At 42.4% G+C, this 21,631-nt stretch overlaps 1 protein-coding gene across 1 annotated transcript in view; it reads left to right on the top strand.

The window, feature by feature from the left end:
* Positions 1–21,631, top strand: part of CAMTA1 (calmodulin binding transcription activator 1) — a 213,116-nt gene that overhangs the window by 90,559 nt on the left and 100,926 nt on the right. The window contains exon 6 of the mRNA XM_069948699.1: positions 9,222–9,356. Within this exon, the coding sequence (XP_069804800.1) occupies positions 9,222–9,356 (135 nt within the window). The remainder of the gene's footprint in view (positions 1–9,221; positions 9,357–21,631) is intronic.

Here is a 21,631-nt window from a genome sequence, read left to right as displayed (position 1 = left end):
TGCCACGCCATCTGAGACACTGATCCAGCACGCCATCTGAGACACTGATCCAGTGCCACACCATCTGAGACACTGATCCAGCACGCCATCTGAGACACTGATCCAGTGCCACGCCATCTGAGACACTGATCCAGTGCCACACCATCTGAGACACTGATCCAGCACGCCATCTGAGACACTGATCCAGTGCCACGCCATCTGAGACACTGATCCAGTGCCACGCCATCTGAGACACTGATCCACTGCCACGCCATCTGAGACACTGATCCAGTGCCACGCCATCTGAGACACTGATCCAGTGCCACGCCATCTGAGACACTGATCCAGTGCCACTCCATCTGAGACACTGATCCAGTGCCACTCCATCTGAGACACTGATCCAGTGCCACACTATCTGAGACACTGATCCAGCACGCCATCTGAGACACTGATCCAGTGCCACGCCATCTGAGACACTGATCCAGTGCCACGCCATCTGTGCCACGCCATCTGAGACACTGATCCAGTGCCACGCCATCTGAGACACTGATCCAGCACGCCATCTGAGACACTGATCCAGTGCCACACCATCTGAGACACTGATCCAGTGCCACGCCATCTGTGCCACGCCATCTGAGACACTGATCCAGTGCCACGCCATCTGAGACACTGATCCAGTGCCACTCCATCTGAGACACTGATCCAGTGCCACGCCATCTGAGACAATGATCTTGGATTCGCAATGGGTTACGTTTAAGAACTCCCCATGCATCTTCCTGTTAATTTATTCTTAAAGGGATTGTCCAGGGTTAGAAACAGCACAGGTATGTTGTTGTAAAAACAGCACCACCCCTGTCCCCAGGTTGTGTGTAATATTACAGTTCAACTCCATTCAGTTTTTTGGAACTTGGCTGCAAACCGCACCCAAACTGAGGACAAAAGAGAAGGAAATTGCCATGTTTGCATAATCCCTATAAGCCAAGATGGCTGCCTCTATAATAACATACCAAAAATAAATATAAAAAACAATTACATTCAGGAAATAGAAACAGATTAGAAAAAAAAAGAAGCTATTCCCCTGTCTGATCTAATCAGTAAAAGAAAGAAAATCCCTTTAAAGCAAATGCAGATGCCAAATCATGTAATCCCCACCAAATTCTGTCCAAGAACGGCCACACATTGTCTAGAAACCTCAATTATGTAAATCCACGAAAGCCTCATCTCTTTGCTCCCCAGTTCACCGGACAGTGATGAACCACCTGAGCGTGCCGTCACCTCTGTAGACCAGCGTGTGGCCATCATCTCAGCGTTTGGCCATCATCTCACTACTATCAAAAATTTTAAGAAGTTTGAGAAAAATTTGTTCAAAAATAGCTCAAACTAAAAAACTGGAAAAAAAACAGGATTGTATTCTTAAAGCGCCTGGAAGGTTTGATATATAAGACAATTTTTCTCTTCTGTGACATAGAATGGTAGACTGGCCACCTACCACTGCAAATCCCTTCAAGGAAAAACATGGAAGACAGGACTGTCCATTACTGCAGCAGCTAATAGGGCCATAGGCTTGGTCCATAAATCATGGCTTTGTGAGACCGATGGTAGCTTTCTGTTTTTTTTTTTTTTTTTGAGGTTACGGTTATTGATCCGGGGAAGTAATTATCCATGCAAAGGGACATTACAGCCAAAGTGCAAAACATATGGGGAACTCTGCTGGTATATAGAAGATAAATGGACCCATACAGGGAAGGAGAGCAAATGTAATTATTATATTGTGTGTATTGATTCTAGAACATGAAACTAAAAATATTCAGCCATGGATTTGTTGTGTTTCTTTAAGGCCACCATTTCAAGAGGAGTTTTTAGTGTCAGGATGAGCAAATTTTGGTCTGCCATCAGTTGAGCACATAGTTTGGTCTGCCATTAGTTGGGCACATAGTTTGGTCTGCCATCAGTTGGGCACATAGTTTGGTCTGCCATTAGTTGGGCACATAGTTTGGTCTGTCATTAATTGGGCATATAGTTTGCTCTGCCATCTCTTCGGCACAAAGTTTGGTCTGCCATCAGTTGGGCACATAGTTTCATCTGCCATCAGTTGGGCACATAGTTTGGTCTGCCATCAGTTGGGCACATAGTTTGGTCTGCCATCAGTTGGGCACACAGTTCGGTCTGCCATCAGTTGGGCACACAGTTCAGTCTGCCATCAGTTGGGCACATAGTTTTGTTGCCATCAGTTGGGCACATAGTTCGGTCTGCCATCAGTTGGGCACATAGTTCGGTCTGCCATCAGTTGGGCATATAGTTTGGTCTGCCAATAGTTGGGCACATAGTTTGGTCTGCCATTAGTTGGGCACATAGTTCAGTCTTCCATTAGTTGGGCATGTAGTTTGGTCTGCCATTAGTTGGGCACATAGTTCTGTCTGCCATTAGTTGGGCACATAGTTTGGTCTGCCATTAGTTGGGCACATAGTTCAGTCTGCCATCAGTTGGGCACATAGTTTGGTCTGCCATTACTTGGGCACATAGATTGGTCTGCCATCTGTTGGCCACATAGTTTGGTCCGCCATAAGTTGGGCACATAGTTCACTCTGCCATTACTTGGGCACATAGTTTGGTCTGCCATCTGTTGGCCACATAGTTTGGTCCGCCATCAGTTGGGCACATAGTTCAGTCTGCCATTACTTGGGCACATAGTTTGGTCTGCCATTAGTTAGGCACATAGTTTGGTCTGCCATCTGTTGGCCACATAGTTTGGTCCGCCATCATTTGGGCACATAGTTCAGTCTGCCATTACTTGGGCACATAGTTTGGTCTGCCATTAGTTAGGCACATAGTTTGGTCTGCCATCTGTTGGGCACATAGTTTTGTCTGCCATTAGTTGGGAACATAGTTCGGTCTGCCATTAGTTGGGCACACAGTTTGGTCTGCCATTAGTTGGGCACATAGTTTGGTCTGCCATTAGTTGGGCACATAGTTTGGTCTGCCATTAGTTGGGTACATAGTTTGGTCTGCCATCTTTTGGGCACATAGTTTGGTCTGCCATTAGTTGGGAACATAGTTCGGTCTGCCATTAGTTGGGCACACATTTTGGTCTGCCATTAGTTGGGCACATAGTTTGGTCTGCTATTAGTTGGGCACATAGTTTGGTCTGCCATTAGTTGGGCACATAGTTTGGTCTGCCATTAGTTGGGCACATAGTATGTCTGCCATCTTTTGGGCACATAGTTTGGTCTGCCATTAGTTGGGCACATAATTTGGTCTGCCATTAGTTGGGCACATAGTTTGGTCTGCCATTAGTTGGGCACATAGTTTGGTCTGCCATTAGTTGGGAACATAGTTTGGTCTGCCATCTGTTGGGCACATAGTTTCATCTGCCATTAGTTGGGCACATAGTTTGGTTCATCATTAGTTGGGCACATAGTTTGGTCTGCCATCTCTTGGGCACATAGTTTGGTCTGTCATTAGTTGGGCACACAGTTTGGTCTGTCATTAGTTGGGCACATAGTTTGGTGTGCCATTAGTTGGGCACATAGTTTGGTCTGCCATTAGTTGGGCACATAGTTTGGTCTGCCATTAGTTGGGCACATAGTTTGGTCTGCCATCAGTTGGGCACATAGTTTGGTCTGCCATTAGTTGGGCACATAGTTTGGTCTGCCATTAATTGGGCATATAGTTTGCTCTGCCATCTCTTCGGCACAAAGTTTGGTCTGCCATCAGTTGGGCACATAGTTTCATCTGCCATCAGTTGGGCACATAGTTTGGTCTGCCATCAGTTGGGCACATAGTTTGGTCTGCCATCAGTTGGGCACACAGTTCGGTCTGTCATCAGTTGGGCACACAGTTCAGTCTGCCATCAGTTGGGCACATAGTTTTGTTGCCATCAGTTGGGCACATAGTTCGGTCTGCCATCAGTTGGGCACATAGTTCGGTCTGCCATCAGTTGGGCATATAGTTTGGTCTGCCAATAGTTGGGCACATAGTTTGGTCTGCCATTAGTTGGGCACATAGTTCAGTCTTCCATTAGTTGGGCATGTAGTTTGGTCTGCCATTAGTTGGGCACATAGTTCTGTCTGCCATTAGTTGGGCACATAGTTTGGTCTGCCATTAGTTGGGCACATAGTTCAGTCTGCCATCAGTTGGGCACATAGTTTGGTCTGCCATTACTTGGGCACATAGATTGGTCTGCCATCTGTTGGCCACATAGTTTGGTCCGCCATAAGTTGGGCACATAGTTCACTCTGCCATTACTTGGGCACATAGTTTGGTCTGCCATCTGTTGGCCACATAGTTTGGTCCGCCATCAGTTGGGCACATAGTTCAGTCTGCCATTACTTGGGCACATAGTTTGGTCTGCCATTAGTTAGGCACATAGTTTGGTCTGCCATCTGTTGGCCACATAGTTTGGTCCGCCATCATTTGGGCACATAGTTCAGTCTGCCATTACTTGGGCACATAGTTTGGTCTGCCATTAGTTAGGCACATAGTTTGGTCTGCCATCTGTTGGGCACATAGTTTTGTCTGCCATTAGTTGGGAACATAGTTCGGTCTGCCATTAGTTGGGCACACATTTTGGTCCGCCATTAGTTGGGCACATAGTTTGGTCTGCCATTAGTTGGGCACATAGTTTGGTCTGCCATTAGTTGGGTACATAGTTTGGTCTGCCATCTTTTGGGCACATAGTTTGGTCTGCCATTAGTTGGGAACATAGTTCGGTCTGCCATTAGTTGGGCACACATTTTGGTCCGCCATTAGTTGGGCACATAGTTTGGTCTGCTATTAGTTGGGCACATAGTTTGGTCTGCCATTAGTTGGGCACATAGTTTGGTCTGCCATTAGTTGGGCACATAGTATGTCTGCCATCTTTTGGGCACATAGTTTGGTCTGCCATTAGTTGGGCACATAATTTGGTCTGCCATTAGTTGGGCACATAGTTTGGTCTGCCATTAGTTGGGCACATAGTTTGGTCTGCCATTAGTTGGGAACATAGTTTGGTCTGCCATCTGTTGGGCACATAGTTTCATCTGCCATTAGTTGGGCACATAGTTTGGTTCATCATTAGTTGGGCACATAGTTTGGTCTGCCATCTCTTGGGCACATAGTTTGGTCTGTCATTAGTTGGGCACACAGTTTGGTCTGTCATTAGTTGGGCACATAGTTTGGTGTGCCATTAGTTGGGCACATAGTTTGGTCTGCCATTAGTTGGGCACATAGTTTAGTCTGCCATTAGTTGGGCACATAGTTTGGTGTGCCATTAGTTGGGCACATAGTTTGGTCTGCCATTAGTTGGGCACATAGTTTGGTCTGCCATCTCTTGGGCACATAGTTTCATCTGCCATTAGTTGGGCACATAGTTTGGTTCATCATTAGTTGGGCACATAGTTTGGTCTGCCATCTCTTGGGCACATAGTTTGGTCTGTCATTAGTTGGGCACACAGTTTGGTCTGTCATTAGTTGGGCACATAGTTTGGTGTGCTATTAGTTGGGCACATAGTTTGGTCTGCCATTAGTTGGGCACATAGTTTAGTCTGCCATTAGTTGGGCACATAGTTTGGTGTGCCATTAGTTGGGCACATAGTTTGGTCTGCCATTAGTTGGGCACATAGTTTGGTCTGCCATCTCTTGGGCACATAGTTTGGTCTGTCATTAGTTGGGCACATAGTTTGGTGTGCCATTAGTTGGGCACATAGTTTGGTCTGCCATTAGTTGGGCACATAGTTTGGTCTGCCATTAGTTGGGCACATAGTTTGGTCTGTCATCTCTTGGGAACATAGTTTGGTCTGTCATCTCTTGGGGACATAGTTTGGTCCATCATTAGTTGGACAAATAGTTTGGTCTGCCATCTCTTGGGAACATAGTTTGGTCTACCATTAGGTGGGGAACCAAGTTTGGGAACCAATAATTGGGCCCATCATTTTGTCTGCCACTAGATCTCCAAAGAGGTCCATTGATTACCAAGTACATCAATCTATTGTGGTCCAGATGGATCTTGAATGTCCCAATCCTCCTACTAGTCATACACAGCAGGAAACTATATTAGTTGGTCCACCATTGATGTTCTGAATCATGCCATTAACCCTGATGAAGCCAATAACTCTGCATAAGCAAACTTTGGTCCGCCATTAGCTGAACCCATGGTTTGTTCTGCCACTAATGTGTTGCACCATGCATGGCCATAACTCTGTTGAAGCCAATGGCTGTTTATGAGCAACGTTCTAGTAGATATTACTCAGACAGCTGGTTTCAAGGTGGACTTCACCTTTAACAAAACAGAATATTGGAACAATTGTTCAGGAAAAAGCCAGCATTGCATGTATTTCCTTCCAGTGCCATCTATTACCTTGTAATGCAATGCATCAAAATGTATCCCAGAATGCACCTCCCTTTGTGCCTATTGTTCATTTCTGCTGTTTCAGTAAATATTCCCCATAAACACTTTCCATAGGAAACAAAAAAAAAAATTGGTTGAGTGGACGGCTTTTCTGTGATTTACCAATGGAAGGAAATGAAATCTGACAGATTGCCAATCTGAGCTGCTAATGTGTAGACGTCCCCACTTACTGGGGAGATTCGAGGCTTTTAGATCAGCCCTCGGATCCCAACAGGAAGGGACATTTTTTTAAGTTCATCCTGAAGTCTGAATCATTAGCGGAGGCCATCAAAGCTATTAGTGCAGGAGGCAACACGGCTGCACCAGGAAGCTTTTATCTGTCCATAAGAGGAGCTGAGATTTACACTCTAGCCCAGTCCTGTGGCCACCGGAGAGTTGTGGTGGCATTGTGGCATTGCGGCAGGGACACAGCCAAAGGTGACCAGAACTTCTGACCAGACCCTGCCTTGGAAAACACTGAGGATGCCAATGGGTTGTGCTAGTAGAGCCACTTATGGGTGGCCAAAGGCTAGAAGACATTAGTCCATAGTATGAACCTCACATACAAATTATGCATGTATGTTTCTTTTTAGATAACAAAAAATGTTGAAATCTGCTATTTGCATTAATAACAGTACATTAAGAGCCTACTGCATACTGGTTCTTTATGGAGTTCAATGTATAAGCTGTATGCAATAAGCTCTAGAGCTCCCCTAGTGGTGGCTGTATATGGACAAGATTTCAGGGTTCTGACCTTCGACCCCCCTGACGCTCAGCACAATGACATCTGACATGGGAAAGGAATCGGAAGACCCCCTTAGACACCAGACAATGGGTATGTCCCCAGCAATGAAGAGTTAACAGTGCCCAATCTCATCATCTAAGGGGTGGTAGCACCTGAAGGACCAGGCTCTCCAGATCAGATCCATCCCTCACTCTGTTACATGCATTTTTTATGGACCACTCAATACTCGCCAGTAACAATCCAAATGGGTATTAATATTTCCAAGTAAACTAATTTGCTTTTTAAGAAAGTACTGCGGCATCTCGCAACGGTAATAGTGGCCGTAAATCTCTAGCAGAAAGATAGAAATGCTATTTTTATATCACACAATAAATTATTGATGGTAATTACATGTTTATTGTACCCGAGGATGGAAGAAATGGCGTCAGAACTACACGGCCCAGAGAGTCCAGTGTACAGAGTGTAACCGGAGGCCAGGGAAAGTGATAGAGAGAAGATGGGAGATAGAGAGACTGTCCTCATCTGTCCTGTCATCCATCACATATCTACATATCTGTCTCCTATCTATCTATCTATCTATCTATCTATCTATCTCCTATCTATCTATCTATCTATCTATCTATCTATCTATCTATCTCCTATCTATCTATCTATCTCCTATCTATCTATCTATCTATCTATCTATCTATCTATCTCCTATCTATCTATCTATCTATCTATCTATCTATCTATCTATCATCTATCTATCTCCTATCTATCATCTATCTATCATCTATCTATCTCCTATCTATCTATCTCCTATCTATCTATCTATCTATCTATCTCCTATCTATCTATCCTATCTATCTCCTATCTATCTATCTATCTATCTATCTATCTATCTATCTATTTATCTCCTATCTATCTATCTCCTATCTATCTATCTCCTATCTATCTATCTATCTCCTATCTATCTATCTATCCTATCTATCTCCTATCTATCTATCTATCTATCTATCTATCTCCTATCTATCTATCTATCTATCTATCTATCTATCTATCTATCATCTATCTATTATCTATCTATCTATCTATCTATCTATCTATCTCCTATCTATCTATCTATCTATCTATCTCTCTATCTCCTATCTATCTATCTATTATCTATCTATCTCTCTATCTCCTATCTATCTATCTCCTATCTATCTATCTATCTATCTCCTATCTATCTATCTATCTATCTATCTATCTATCTATCTATCTCCTATCTATCTATCTATTATCTATCTATCTATCTATCTATCTATCTATCTATCTATCTCCTATCTATCTATTTTTCTATCTATCTTCTATCTATCTATCTATCTATCTATCATCTATCTATCTATCTATCTATCTATCTATCTCCTATCTCGCTATCTATCTCCTATCTATCTATCTATCTATCTATCTCCTATCTATCTATCTATCTATCTATCTATCTATCTATCTCCTATCTATCTATCTATCTATCTATCTATCTATCTATCTATCTATCTATCTATCTCCTATCTATCTATCTATCTCCTATCTATCTATCTATCTATCTATCTATCTATCTCCTATCTATCTATCTATCTATCTCCTATCTATCTATCTATCTATCTATCTATCTATCTATCTCCTATCTATCTATCTATCTATCTATCTATCTATCTATCTCCTATCTATCTATCTATCTATCTATCTATCTATCTATCTCTCTCTCTCCTATCTATCTATCTATCTATCTATCTATCTATCTATCTCCTATCTATCTATCTATCTATCTATCTATCTATCTATCTATCTATCTATCTCCTATCTATCTATCTATCTATCTATCTATCTATCTATCTATCTCCTATCTATCTCCTATCTATCTATCTATCTATCTATCTATCTATCTATCTATCTATCTCCTATCTATCTCCTATCTATCTATCTATCTATCTATCTATCTATCTATCTATCTATCTCCTGTCTATCTTACACAGGCCTTTACCCTCCATCCTCCTCTTGCAGCACTGTTCCCATCTCCTCTTTGTGTGGTTTTTGTGGTTTCGATGTTTTTCAGGTTTAGGTTGAATCATTTAGTGATACGGTCAATGAGACATTTGTTCCTGTGTTTTTCAGCCCATGACACCGGACTGGTCACCCTTCAGGTCGCCTTCAACAACCAGATCATCTCCAATTCTGTTGTGTTTGAGTATAAAGCGAGAGCCCTCCCCACACTGCCTTCCTCCCAGCACGACTGGCTCTCCCTGGACGGTAAGAGAAAACCTTTGTGTTCTACCCCAGCAGAGACCCCTGCCCTACCCAGATGTCAGGCCAGGCCTGGGCCACCAGCAGAAACCCCGCCCTACCCAGATGTCAGGCCGGGCCTGGGCCACCAGCAGAAACCCCGCCCTACCCAGATGTCAGGCCGGGCCTGGGCCACCAGCAGAAACCCCGCCCTACCCAGATGTCAGGCCAGGCCTGGGCCACCAGCAGAGACCCTGCCCTACCCAGATGTCAGGCCGGGCCTGGGCCACCAGCAGAGTACAGTTTTATCCTGTCCCGGTTCCAGAATCCTAGGAACCGGGACAGGATTATCATAGAACATAATATTATAATGAGTCTAGAGGTGTAAAGTCTGGGACCGGTCAGTTATTATATGTACTGTACATGAATCCTGTGTATAATACGGTATAATGGTATAATATTGGTGTACTGTCCCTTTAATTCACCTTCCAACAAGCCCAGTGATATTCTGCCTTGTAATGTTCTGCTGTCGCTGCCTGATCGTAATGAATCATCTGGCTTATAAATGCTGATATTGTAACAGGACAGAGTTATCAGTCATAGTTAACAATCCCAGTGGCAGGACGGGGAGGCCGAGCACAAACTTATGAAGGATGATGAAGGCCAAAGGCGGGGGCTCAGCCGAGAACAGGGACACGCGGTAAATTATCACATGGAAAAATGAGGAGGGACTTTCTATGCACCATCCTGACACTGAGCACACAGATCACTCATATGTACATAGACACAGCACACAGATCACACATATACATAGGCAGATCATAGTGTGTGTGTATATATATATATATATATATATATATATATATATATATGTACAGATTACATACATACACACACATCCCTGTGTGTACAGTATTATGTCAATATACCTATCATCTCTGCATGTACTATACCTATACTGTTACATTACTGTGCACATTATTCTACTATTACTGTAATATCACTGTACTGTGTGTATTACCCCTGTACTGTGTGATGTCACTGTGAGCATTACCCCTGAACTGTGTGATGTCACTGTACTGTGTGATGTCACTGTGTGTATTACCCCTGAACTGTGTGATGTCACTGTACTGTGTGATGTCACTGTGTGTATTACCCCTGTATTGTGTGATGTTACTGTACTGTGGGATATCACTCTGTATATTACCCCTGTACTGTGTGATGTCACTGTACTATGTGATGTCACTGTGAGTATTACCCCTGTACTGTGTGATGTCACTGTACTGTGTGATGTCACTGTATTTCCCCTGTACTGTGTGATGTCACTGTATTACCCCTGTACTGTGTGATGTCACTGTATTACCCCTGTACTGTGTGATGTCACTGTGTGTATTATCCCTGTACTGTGTGATGTCACTGTGTGTATTACCCCTGTACTGTGTGATGTCACTGTGTGTATTATCCCTGTACTGTGTGATGTCACTGTGTGTATTACCCCTGTACTGTGTGATGTCACTGTGAGTATTACCCCTGTACTGTGTGATGTCACTGTGTGTATTACCCCTGTACTGTGTGATGTCACTGTGAGTATTACCCCTGTACTGTGTGATGTCACTGTACTGTGTGATGTCACTGTATTTCCCCTGTACTGTGTGATGTCACTGTATTACCCCTGTACTGTGTGATGTCACTGTGTGTATTATCCCTGTACTGTGTGATGTCACTGTGTGTATTACCCCTGTACTGTGTGATGTCACTGTGTGTATTACCCCTGTACTGTGTGATGTCACTGTGTGTGTTACCCCTGTACTGTGTGATGTCACTGTGTGTATTACCCCTGTACTGTGTGATGTCACTGTGAGTATTACCCCTGTACTGTGTGATGTCACTGTGAGTATTACCCCTGTACTGTCCTGTACTGTGATGTCACTGTGTGTATTACCCCTGTACTGTGATGTCACTGTGAGTATTACCCCTGTACTGTGATGTCACTGTGAGTATTACCCCTGTACTGTGACATCACTGTGTGTATTACCCCTGTACTGTGATGTCACTGTGAGTATTACCCCTGTACTGTGTGATGTCACTGTGAGTATTACCCCTGTACTGTGTGATGTCACTGTATTACCCCTGTACTGTGATGTCACTGTGAGTATTAACCTTGTACTGTGATATCACTGTGTGCATTACCCCTGTACTGTGATGTCACTGTGTGTGTTACCCCTGTACTGTGTGATGTCACTGTGTGTATTACCCCTGTACTGTGATGTCACTGTGTGTATTACCCCTGTACTGTGTGATGTCACTGTGTGTATTACCCCTGTACTGTGATGTCACTGTGTGTGTTACCCCTGTACTGTGTGATGTCACTGTGTGTATTACCCCTGTACTGTGATGTCACTGTGTGTATTACCCCTGTACTGTATGATGTCACTGTGAGTATTACCCCTGTACTGTGATGTCACTGTGAGTATTACCCCTGTACTGTGTGATGTCACTGTGAGTATTACCCCTGTACTGTGATGTCACTGTGAGTATTACCCCTGTACTGTGTGATGTCACTGTATTACCCCTGTACTGTGTGATGTCACTGTATTACCACTGTACTGTGTGATGTCACTGTATTACCCCTGGACTGTGATGTCACTGTGTGTATTACCCCTGTACTGTGTGATGTCACTGTGAGTATTACCCCTATACTGTGATGTCACTGTATTACCCCTGTACTGTGTGATGTCACTGTATTACCCCTGTACTGTGTGATGTCACTGTATTACCCCTGTACTGTGTGATGTCACTGTGTGTATTACCCCTGTACTGTGACATCACTGTGTGTATTACCCCTGTACTGTGACATCACTGTGTGTATTACCCCTGTACTGTGACATCACTGTGTGTATTACCCCTGTACTGTGACATCACTGTGTGTATTACCCCTGTACTGTGACATCACTGTGTGTATTATCCCTGTACTGTGACATCACTGTGTGTATTATCCCTGTACTGTGACATCACTGTGTGTATTACCCCTGTACTGTATGATGTCACTGTGTATATTACCCCTGTACTGTGTGATGTCACTGTGAGTATTACCCCTGTACTGTGACATCACTGTGTGTATTACCCCTGTACTGTGACATCACTGTGTGTATTACCCCTGTACTGTGATGTCACTGTGTGCAGTAGAGCCGCAGGTTGGAGGCCGCTATTCGGCGGTGTTGTTGGGTTTCCTCCATACACGTGTTGGAAGGCGCTGAGCTGAGTTAGTGCGGGCACAGATGTAGCGGCTGGCAGTGCCGCGCCTGTACGTCTACAAGATGAATGGACCCTCTTAGGCAATATTTTCTCTTCTGTCCCCCAGATGGAGACGGATCTCACCATCTAAATGAAGTGCACAGATTCTGCTTTCCTACTGCCTCAAACTTCTCTCCCTCTTCTCCTATAAGTGATTTATGTAGATGGGAACAGGACGCGGATCGGGCGGCTTTTCTCATGTTGTTTCGTAACAATTTCCCTATTTCTCCTTTTTTGGGGTTTTCTTCTCAAGAAGAATAATTGTTGTTTTGGAAAGATTGGGCCATGAGTGATCTTAAAGGGACCCTGGCACCGGGACAGACCCTTTTACCCTGGGGCATTTCCCATACTGCCTCGTAACGCTGGATTAGGGGGCACAATAGTCATCAATGGGTCTTTGTGCCTCATTGGACCTAAATGTGCCCCTATAGGGATTGGTATACAGTAGGTGTGCTGCTCCTATGTGAGACGTCACTTTGCGCCAGCCTTAGTTGTTTGGGGGTAGAACTTAGTTGCCCCAGCTTTTTACCCTTTATGTGACATTGGGGGACTGTGCCCAAATGATGGGCGTCCTATCTGCACAGCAGGGGTTTATTGTCCACCATTTTCTTTCTTATAGTGGGATGGGCACTGATGCTGGTGGGCTTCTGTGGATGAGGTTGCAGGGAGGTGGGGGAAACCAGTGCCAGTGGGCATCATGTAGAAGACCACAGCTGGCCATAGGCTAGTCCATAGGAAGAAGGCGACACATGGCTACCAGACACTTCTTATCCTTACTGAACCGAAGGACAAGGGAAAAATCCAACGTCCTTGACCCAGATAGGAGCTGTTGGTTGTAGTCCTTACGGGCATTAGCCTCCCCTGTTTTTGGCCTCCTTATATCACTGTCTGCCCCAGTTTTTACCTATTAGAGGAATCCACCGCGCGCCAAACTAGGTCGAATGCAAATCAGGGTTTTTATGGTGTCACACGCGTCCCTTATCATATCGAGAAAACGTTGGTGTTAGATGCTTTCAGAACTGGATATTGTGTCCCCACCCCGGCATTGGTCACTAGTATAGTAGAAGGGTTATTATAGGAAGGGTCTTAGCGGAAGGTCAGGCCATAAGACGTCCAAAAACGTCTTCATTCAACAGATATCTCTTCTGGTACTGCTATACACATGCACTCTCATTGCAGGTGAACATGCATGAGCGCCCATTGGAAAAAGGCGAGAGATTGGGGGGGGTGCCTGCCTGTGAGGGTATGGGAGACTGGGGAGGGATGGCTGACAGCCAAATAAGTGTTCCGCTTCCTATACGGCTGTAAGAACAGTCCAGTGTCTGTAGGGTTTGAAGATCTCTGGGCTGAGAATTTACAATGCAGTTCAGGGAATGAGCCCCTGTACTGTATGACCGGATGTCTTGTCGCCTCTGCTGGGCTTGTCCGGTCCAGTGTTGACTATGGACCACCATTGGTCTCTTCAGGTGTACCAAAGCATGACCATTAGTCCCTGTGGTATCTCAGGGTGGCACGCTGTGCGGTGTCATCTGCAGCATAGACGAGGTTCTCCTATATGATATGAGTGGCCTGATCCTCTCAGCAGACTCCAGCGCAGAGCGGAGCACAGGACAGCTGCAATGCAGAGGCCCCTAAGGGAGGGAAGAGGAAATAATTAGACCAGGACTTACAGAAGTTTCCCGATACAAAGCAGAAGGATGGAATCCCATAGATCTCTGCCGGTCTCTGCATCAACCTGCATCATTATATAATAGAAGTGTAACGTAATAAACAAAAACAATGGACACAATGAGGGCCGTGTAATACAATCAATCAGCCGGGTAATAAAGCAGCCGCCCAAAGAGCACAGATCTATATGTGCTCATCCAGCACCTCACATGTAATGCAGTAGTATGTGCCCCGGAGCTGCTCTTCATCTTGTTACATAGGAGAGGAATCTGTCGCTGTTTTCAGAGGATTTAGAGAGCGTCCCTCAGTCACTGGCAGGGTCACTTCTCACTAGGGAAGGAGGGGGGATTGCGAGTGCAGAAAATCAGCAGCATATAATAGAACCAGGAAAGTGTACTGTATACTGTATACTTCTATATAACATAGTCATACAGCTACCATATAATGACTGCACTCCCGCTCCTGGCTGCCTGGCTCCGTGTCTGTGAGCAGCTCTTGTTCCCAGGGTGAATGGATGATAAACAGTCTCCAGTCCATGAAACATGAAGAACTCTGCAATCTGCTACGTGAGGCAAGATACTCCACTTGCCTCCTGACTTATAAAGCCCTAGTTATTTGCCACCAGGCCTCACCACTTGTCCTCTCCTCCTATCAGTCTCCTCTCATAGATGGGACTCAATTTCATGACCGCAAATAAAAATAAATTTTTGGGCCCCTCAAAACATTTCATGTATAGTGGGTTCTTCATAGGAGTGTAGCGGATATAAAGAGGGTGGGGCTGATATATAGAGGATGGAGGTGATATAAAGAGGGTGGGTCTTATATAAAGAGGGTGTGGCGGATATAAAAAGGATGGAGATTATATAAAAAGGGTGTGACTGATATAAAGAGGGCAGATCTGATATAAAGAGGGTGGAGCTCATATAAAGAGGGTGGGACTTATTTAAAGAGGGCGGACCTGATACAAAAAAGGTAGGACTTATATAAAGAGGGTGGGGCTAACATAAAGAGGGTGGGACTGATATAAAGAGGGTGGGGCTGATATATAGAGGGTGGAGCTGATATATAGAGGGTGGAACTGATATAAAGAGGGTGGGGCTGATATTAAGAGGGTGGGGCTGATATAAAGAGGGTGGAGCTGATATAAAGAGGGTGGGGCTGATATAAAGAGGGTGGGGCTGATATAAATAGGGTGGAGCTTATATAAAGAGGGTGGGCTGATATAAAGAGGGTGGGGCTGATATAAAGAGGGTGGGGCTTATATACATAGGGTGGAGCTTATATAAAGAGGGTGGGGCTGATATAAAGAGGGTGGGGCTGATATAAAGAGGGTGGAGCTGATATAAAGAGAGTGGGGCTGATATAAAGAGGGTGGTACTGATATAAAGTAAGGAGGACAGATATAAAGAGGGTGGAGTTGATATAAAGAGGGTGGGGCTGATTTATAGAGGGTGGGGCTGATATAAAGAGGAAGGGGCTAATATATAGACGGTGGAGCTGATTTAAAGAGGGTGGGGCTGATATAGAGAGGGTGGGGCTGACATATAAAGGATGGGCCTGATATAAAAAGGGTTAGGCTGATATAAAGAGGGTGGTGCTGATGTATAGAGGGTGGAGCTGGTATAAAGAGGGTGGAACTGATATATAGAGGGTGGGACTGATATAAAGAGGGTGGGACTGATATAAAGAGGGCAGACAGGATATAAAGAGGGTGGGGCTGATATATAGAGGGTGGGGCTGATATAAAGAGGGCAGGCCTGATATAAAAAGGGTGGGGCTGATATATAGAGGGTGGGGCTGATATATGGAGGGTGTAGCTGATATAAAGAGGGCGGGCCTGATATAAAGAGGGTGGTGCTGATATATAGAGGGTGGAGCTGGTATAAAGAGGGTGGAGCTGTTATATAGAGGGTGGGACTGATATAAAGAGGGTGGGGCTGATATAAAGAAGGTGGGGCTGATATATAGAGGGTGGGGCTGATATATAGAGGGTGGAGCTGATATAAAGAGGGCGGGCCTGATATAAAGAGGGTGGGGCAGATATATAGAGAGTGGGGATGATATATAGAGGGTGGGGCTGATATATAGAGGGTGAAGCTGATATAAAATTAGTAGGACAAATATTCCAAACATCTAAATCCTAATCCCAAAGGATCGACGATGGACGTCAGGTTATTCACCGGACATTTTGCGTCTTTCTCTGTTCATTACATGTGTAATGGGACGTGGGTTGGGTTCTTGCTGACTTACCCTAATAGTTTGGTTCTTTATCCAACTTTAAAGAGGAACTCCAGCAGACAACAAAATCCAAATCAACTGGTGCCAGAAAGTTATACAGACTTGTAAATTACTTCTGTTTAAATAAAAAAAAAAAAAAAGTCAGCCTACCAGTACTTATGAGCTGCTGTATGTCCTGCAGGAAGTGGTGTAATCTCTCCAGTCTGACACAGTGCTCTGTGCTGCCACTTCTGTCCATGTCAGGAACTGTCCAGAGCAGGAGAGGTTTTCTATGGGGATTTATTGCTGCTCTGGACAGTTCCTGACATGGACAGAGGTGGCAGCAGAGAGCACTGTGTCAGACCGGAGACAATACACAACTTCCTGCAGGACATACAGTAGCTGATAAGTACTGGAAGACCAGAGATTTTTTTTAAATCGAATTACTTCAAGTCTATATAACATTCTTACACCAGTTAATCTAAAACATCTTTTTTCTCTGGGGAATCACTATAATTCCACTAAAAAAAGCTGTTCTACGTGTATGTAAGTGTCATCAGATGAAGTTTAGCACAAGTTCTTTACCTTCCCAGGTTTCTTGTTCCCATCCATCAGATCCTCAATAACAAAAGACTGTACAAAAATTATAATTGGCAAATCAGGATTCTCACTAAACGCTCTAGGATGTAAGGTCAGGGGTCGGGGGTCGGGGGTGGGCAGGTTGAGTCTCTCCTAATTCCATAAAGATACATAACAGAACCAGAATGATAATATTGTCCAAGGTTCCATTAATCCGATGGAATATGAAGCATTTGCCGGCAATGTAATTTTAATGTGTTTAGTCATTAAAAATGTAAGGTGTTATTTAATTGCTAAATATTGTTATAGCGACGTCTCAGCATGAATAAGTCATCGCGTGTGAACGTCCCTGCATGGAGCCGCTGCCACATCTGCATGGGATGCTTTATCACATATCAAAAGAAAGGAAGTCACATGTATACAGGCTGCAGAATATACAGAGGCTACGGAAAGTAACACTGAAATACGGACGTTTTCTTTAATGTCAGTGAAGTCTATGGGGAACGGACAAACAGTTCACACACAGAAGAGAGAAACAGCCGTAATTGAGTTAGACTCAGAGCATAAAAATAATGAACATGCTTATTATTTCCACATGTTCTTATTTAAATATAAATAAATAAAAAAAGAACAGAATGAAACTTAAAAACTTAAAATTAAGGCAAAAATACATCCATAAAAAAAACTAAACAGTTTTTAATTATTATAAATTTTATAGTACTGTGTGCGCATAGCTTTATGGTCGATACAGCAGTCGTATAAGTAAGGAACAGTATTATAGTAGTTATATCCCTGTATATAGGAGCAGTATTATAGTAGTTATATCCCTGTATATAGGAGCAGTATTATAGTAGTTATATTCCTGTATATAGGAGCAGTATTATAGTAGTTATATCCCTGTATATAGGAGCAGTATTATAGTAGTTATATTCCTGTATATAGGAGCAGTATTATAGTAGTTATATTCCTGTATATAGGAGCAGTATTATAGTAGTTATATTCCTGTATATAGGGAGCAGTATTATAGTTATATTCCTGTATATAGGGAGCAGTATTATAGTAGTTATATCCCTGTATATAGGGGCAGTAGTATAGTAGTTATATTCCTGTATATAGGAGCAGTATTATAGTACTTATATCCCTGTATATAGGAGCAGTATTATAGTAGTTATATCCCTGTATATAGGAGCAGTATTATAGTAGTTATATTCCTGTATATAGGAGCAGTATTATAGTAGTTATATTCCTGTATATAGGAGCAGTATTATAGTAGTTATATTCCTGTATATAGGGGGCAGTATTATAGTAGTATATTCTTGTATATAGGAGCAGTATTATAGTAGTTATATTCCTGTATATAGGGAGCAGTATTATAGTAGTTAAATTCCTGTATATAGGAGCAGTATTATAGTAGTATATTCCTGTATATAGGGAGCAGTATTATAGTAGTTATATTCCTGTATATAGGAGCAGTATTATAGTAGTTATATTCCTGTATATAGGGGCAGTATTATAGTAGTTATATCCCTGTATATAGGAGCAGTATTATAGTAGTTATATCCCTGTATATAGGGGGCAGTATTATAGTAGTTATATTCCTGTATATAGGGGGCAGTATTATAGTAGTTATATTCTTGTATATAGGAGCAGTATTATAGTAGTATATTCCTGTATATAGGAGCAGTATTATAGTAGTTATATTCTTTTACATATAGGAGCAGTATTATAGTAGGTATATTCTTTTACATAGGGGGTAACATTATATTTGATATATTCTTGTCCATAGGGGGCAGTTTTTTAATCCAGCATTATGCTCAGAATAGTTGCCAGAATTTACCGTATCTCACTCGCTACTACAATACAATGCATTGATTATTTAACATGTTCATTTATAATACACAAAATTGTCCACATTACTCTGGTGTGTCTAACAAAGATGAATTTTAGCGTCTGGTTGAGAAGCGCCTGTGAGTTATCACACCACTAAATCTTACACTCCTACATAAAATATTACTTTCTTTTACTTTAATTCTCTGCTGGCAGAACAGATGATAATTTGTCATGTCGCTAATAGGAACAGGTTATAACCTTCTCTTATGTGTTTAAAAAAAATAACAAACTATAACAACCAGCCTGGGACTCATAATGTTCAGCAACTCAGATTACTCAACAGATTACCCCGTGCAACCATAAATATACACTTTACACCTCGCACCCTGATGAATATCAACCATAAACCCGAGAGACTGTCCTAGGTCCAAAAGAATATAGATGATAGTAGAGGAGACGGTCGTTTAACCCCTGGGTATCAGCTGGTATCTCATTGGTAAACCATTGATGGGGTCCTCCAGTGTCAATATAATGCATGAAGGGAAGAGACAATGCCTTCCTTATTTCTCATTGATGGAAGGACAGATCAGATGTGTAACTACCATAGTGGCCGAATATACAAACACTGTTGATCTAGCAGCATAGAATAGTTGTATCGGATATACGACTTTGGCACCAACCACTTTGTAGAATTTGCTTCCAATGCTCCAAGTACATCAGGGCAGCGCATAGTATATACAATCCACTCAGGAGACTTTAGATTAGATTTTGGTTAGAGGTAAATCTCACAAAGTTGATACAATGTCTTTGGCCATTTTTTATTACTTTTACGATGACAACGTGATTAACCGTCCACCATAGAGCGATCTCAGTGCAGCTGTCCACATTAACATATTCATGAGCCCAGATGTGAATCTAATCCAAGAGGAAAGTAAGAAACTTTATATGCACAAAGTCATCGGGTAGGTGAATTACTATAACGCCTATATATAAACGTGACTGTGACAAAGGAGAAATCAAACGTGTCATATTACATAAGGATCTCATCAACAATGAGTAATAATCGTAATAATAATTACTATAATAACTATATACAAGGATATTACTACTATAATACTGCTCCTATATACAGGGATATAACTACTATAATCTCCCCCCTCCCTGCATATGTGGAAGTAACCTCCATTAAAGTTTCCCAGCGGCACACTACATCGGTGAGTGCACATTTCTTTCATCTTGTTACCTTGTATAACTACTATAATACTGCTCCTATATACAAGAATATAACTACTATAATAATGCTCCTATATACAGGAATATACTACTATAATACTGCCCCTATATACAGGAATATAACTACTATAATACTGCCCCTATATACAGGAATATAACTACTATAATACTGCTCCTATATACAGGAATATAACTGCTATAATACTACCCCCTATATACAGGAATATAACTGCTATAATACTGCTCCTATATACAGGAATATACTACTATAATACTGCTCCTATATACAGGGATATAACTACTATAATACTGCTCCCTATATACAGGAATATAACTACTATAATACTGCTCCTATATACAGGGATATAACTACTATAATACTGCTCCTATACACAGGAATATAACTACTATAATACTGCTCCTATATACAGGAATATACTACTATAATACTGCCCCCTATATACAGGAATATAACTACTATAATACTGCCCCATATATACAGGGATATAACTACTATAATACTGCTCCTATATACAGGAATATACCTACTATAATGCAGTATGCGGGAGAAATTCAAGCACTCACCGTTGTTATCTTCCAAGTCTTTATTACGTAGAGATCATAGCCTGGCTAGAGGAAGGGAGGAGTCCCGAAATAGCTATCCCAGGTGATGCGCCTGCACCTTCACTGATCCACCATCCCCTCCCTGCTATGATCTCTACGTAATAAAGACTTGGAAGATAACAACGGTGAGTGCTTGAATTTCTCCCGCATACTGCACTGTATTTACCTTTTCTGCTGAGCACCCCGTTGTTTCCATGCAAGACACATCTACGCTCTGCCTTGTCCAGTAGGGGTTAACGTTGTAGCAGTGCAGACTAGCACTATCTACCTTCACATATACCTACTATAATACGGCTCCTATATACAGGAATATAACTACTATAATACTGCTCCTATATACAGGAATATAACTACTATAATACTGCTCTTATATACAGGAATATAACTACTATAATACTGCTCCTATATACAGGAATATAACTACTATAATACTGCTCCTATATACAAGAATATAACTACTATAATACTGCTCCTATATACAAGAATATAACTACTATAATACTGCTCTTATATACAAGAATATAACTACTATAATACTGCCCCCTATATACAGGAATATAACTACTATAATACTGCTCCTATATACAGGAATATAACTATAATACTGCTCCCTATATACAGGAATATAACTACTATAATACTGCTCCTATATACAGGAATATAACTACTATAATACTGCTCCTATATACAGGAATATAACTACTATAATACTGCTCCTATATACAGGAATATACTACTATAATACTGTTCCTATATACAGGAATATAACTGCTATAATACTGCTCCTATATACAGGAATATAACTACTATAATGGAGAAGGAGAAATATGCAGTCGCACTCACCCTTGGACTTTCAG

The sequence above is a fragment of the Dendropsophus ebraccatus genome, chromosome 12 (assembly GCF_027789765.1).
Source record: "Dendropsophus ebraccatus isolate aDenEbr1 chromosome 12, aDenEbr1.pat, whole genome shotgun sequence".
NCBI lineage: Eukaryota > Metazoa > Chordata > Amphibia > Anura > Hylidae > Dendropsophus > Dendropsophus ebraccatus.
The sequence above is the reverse complement of the archived record's forward strand: the minus strand, read 5'-3'. Positions and strand labels throughout refer to the sequence as shown.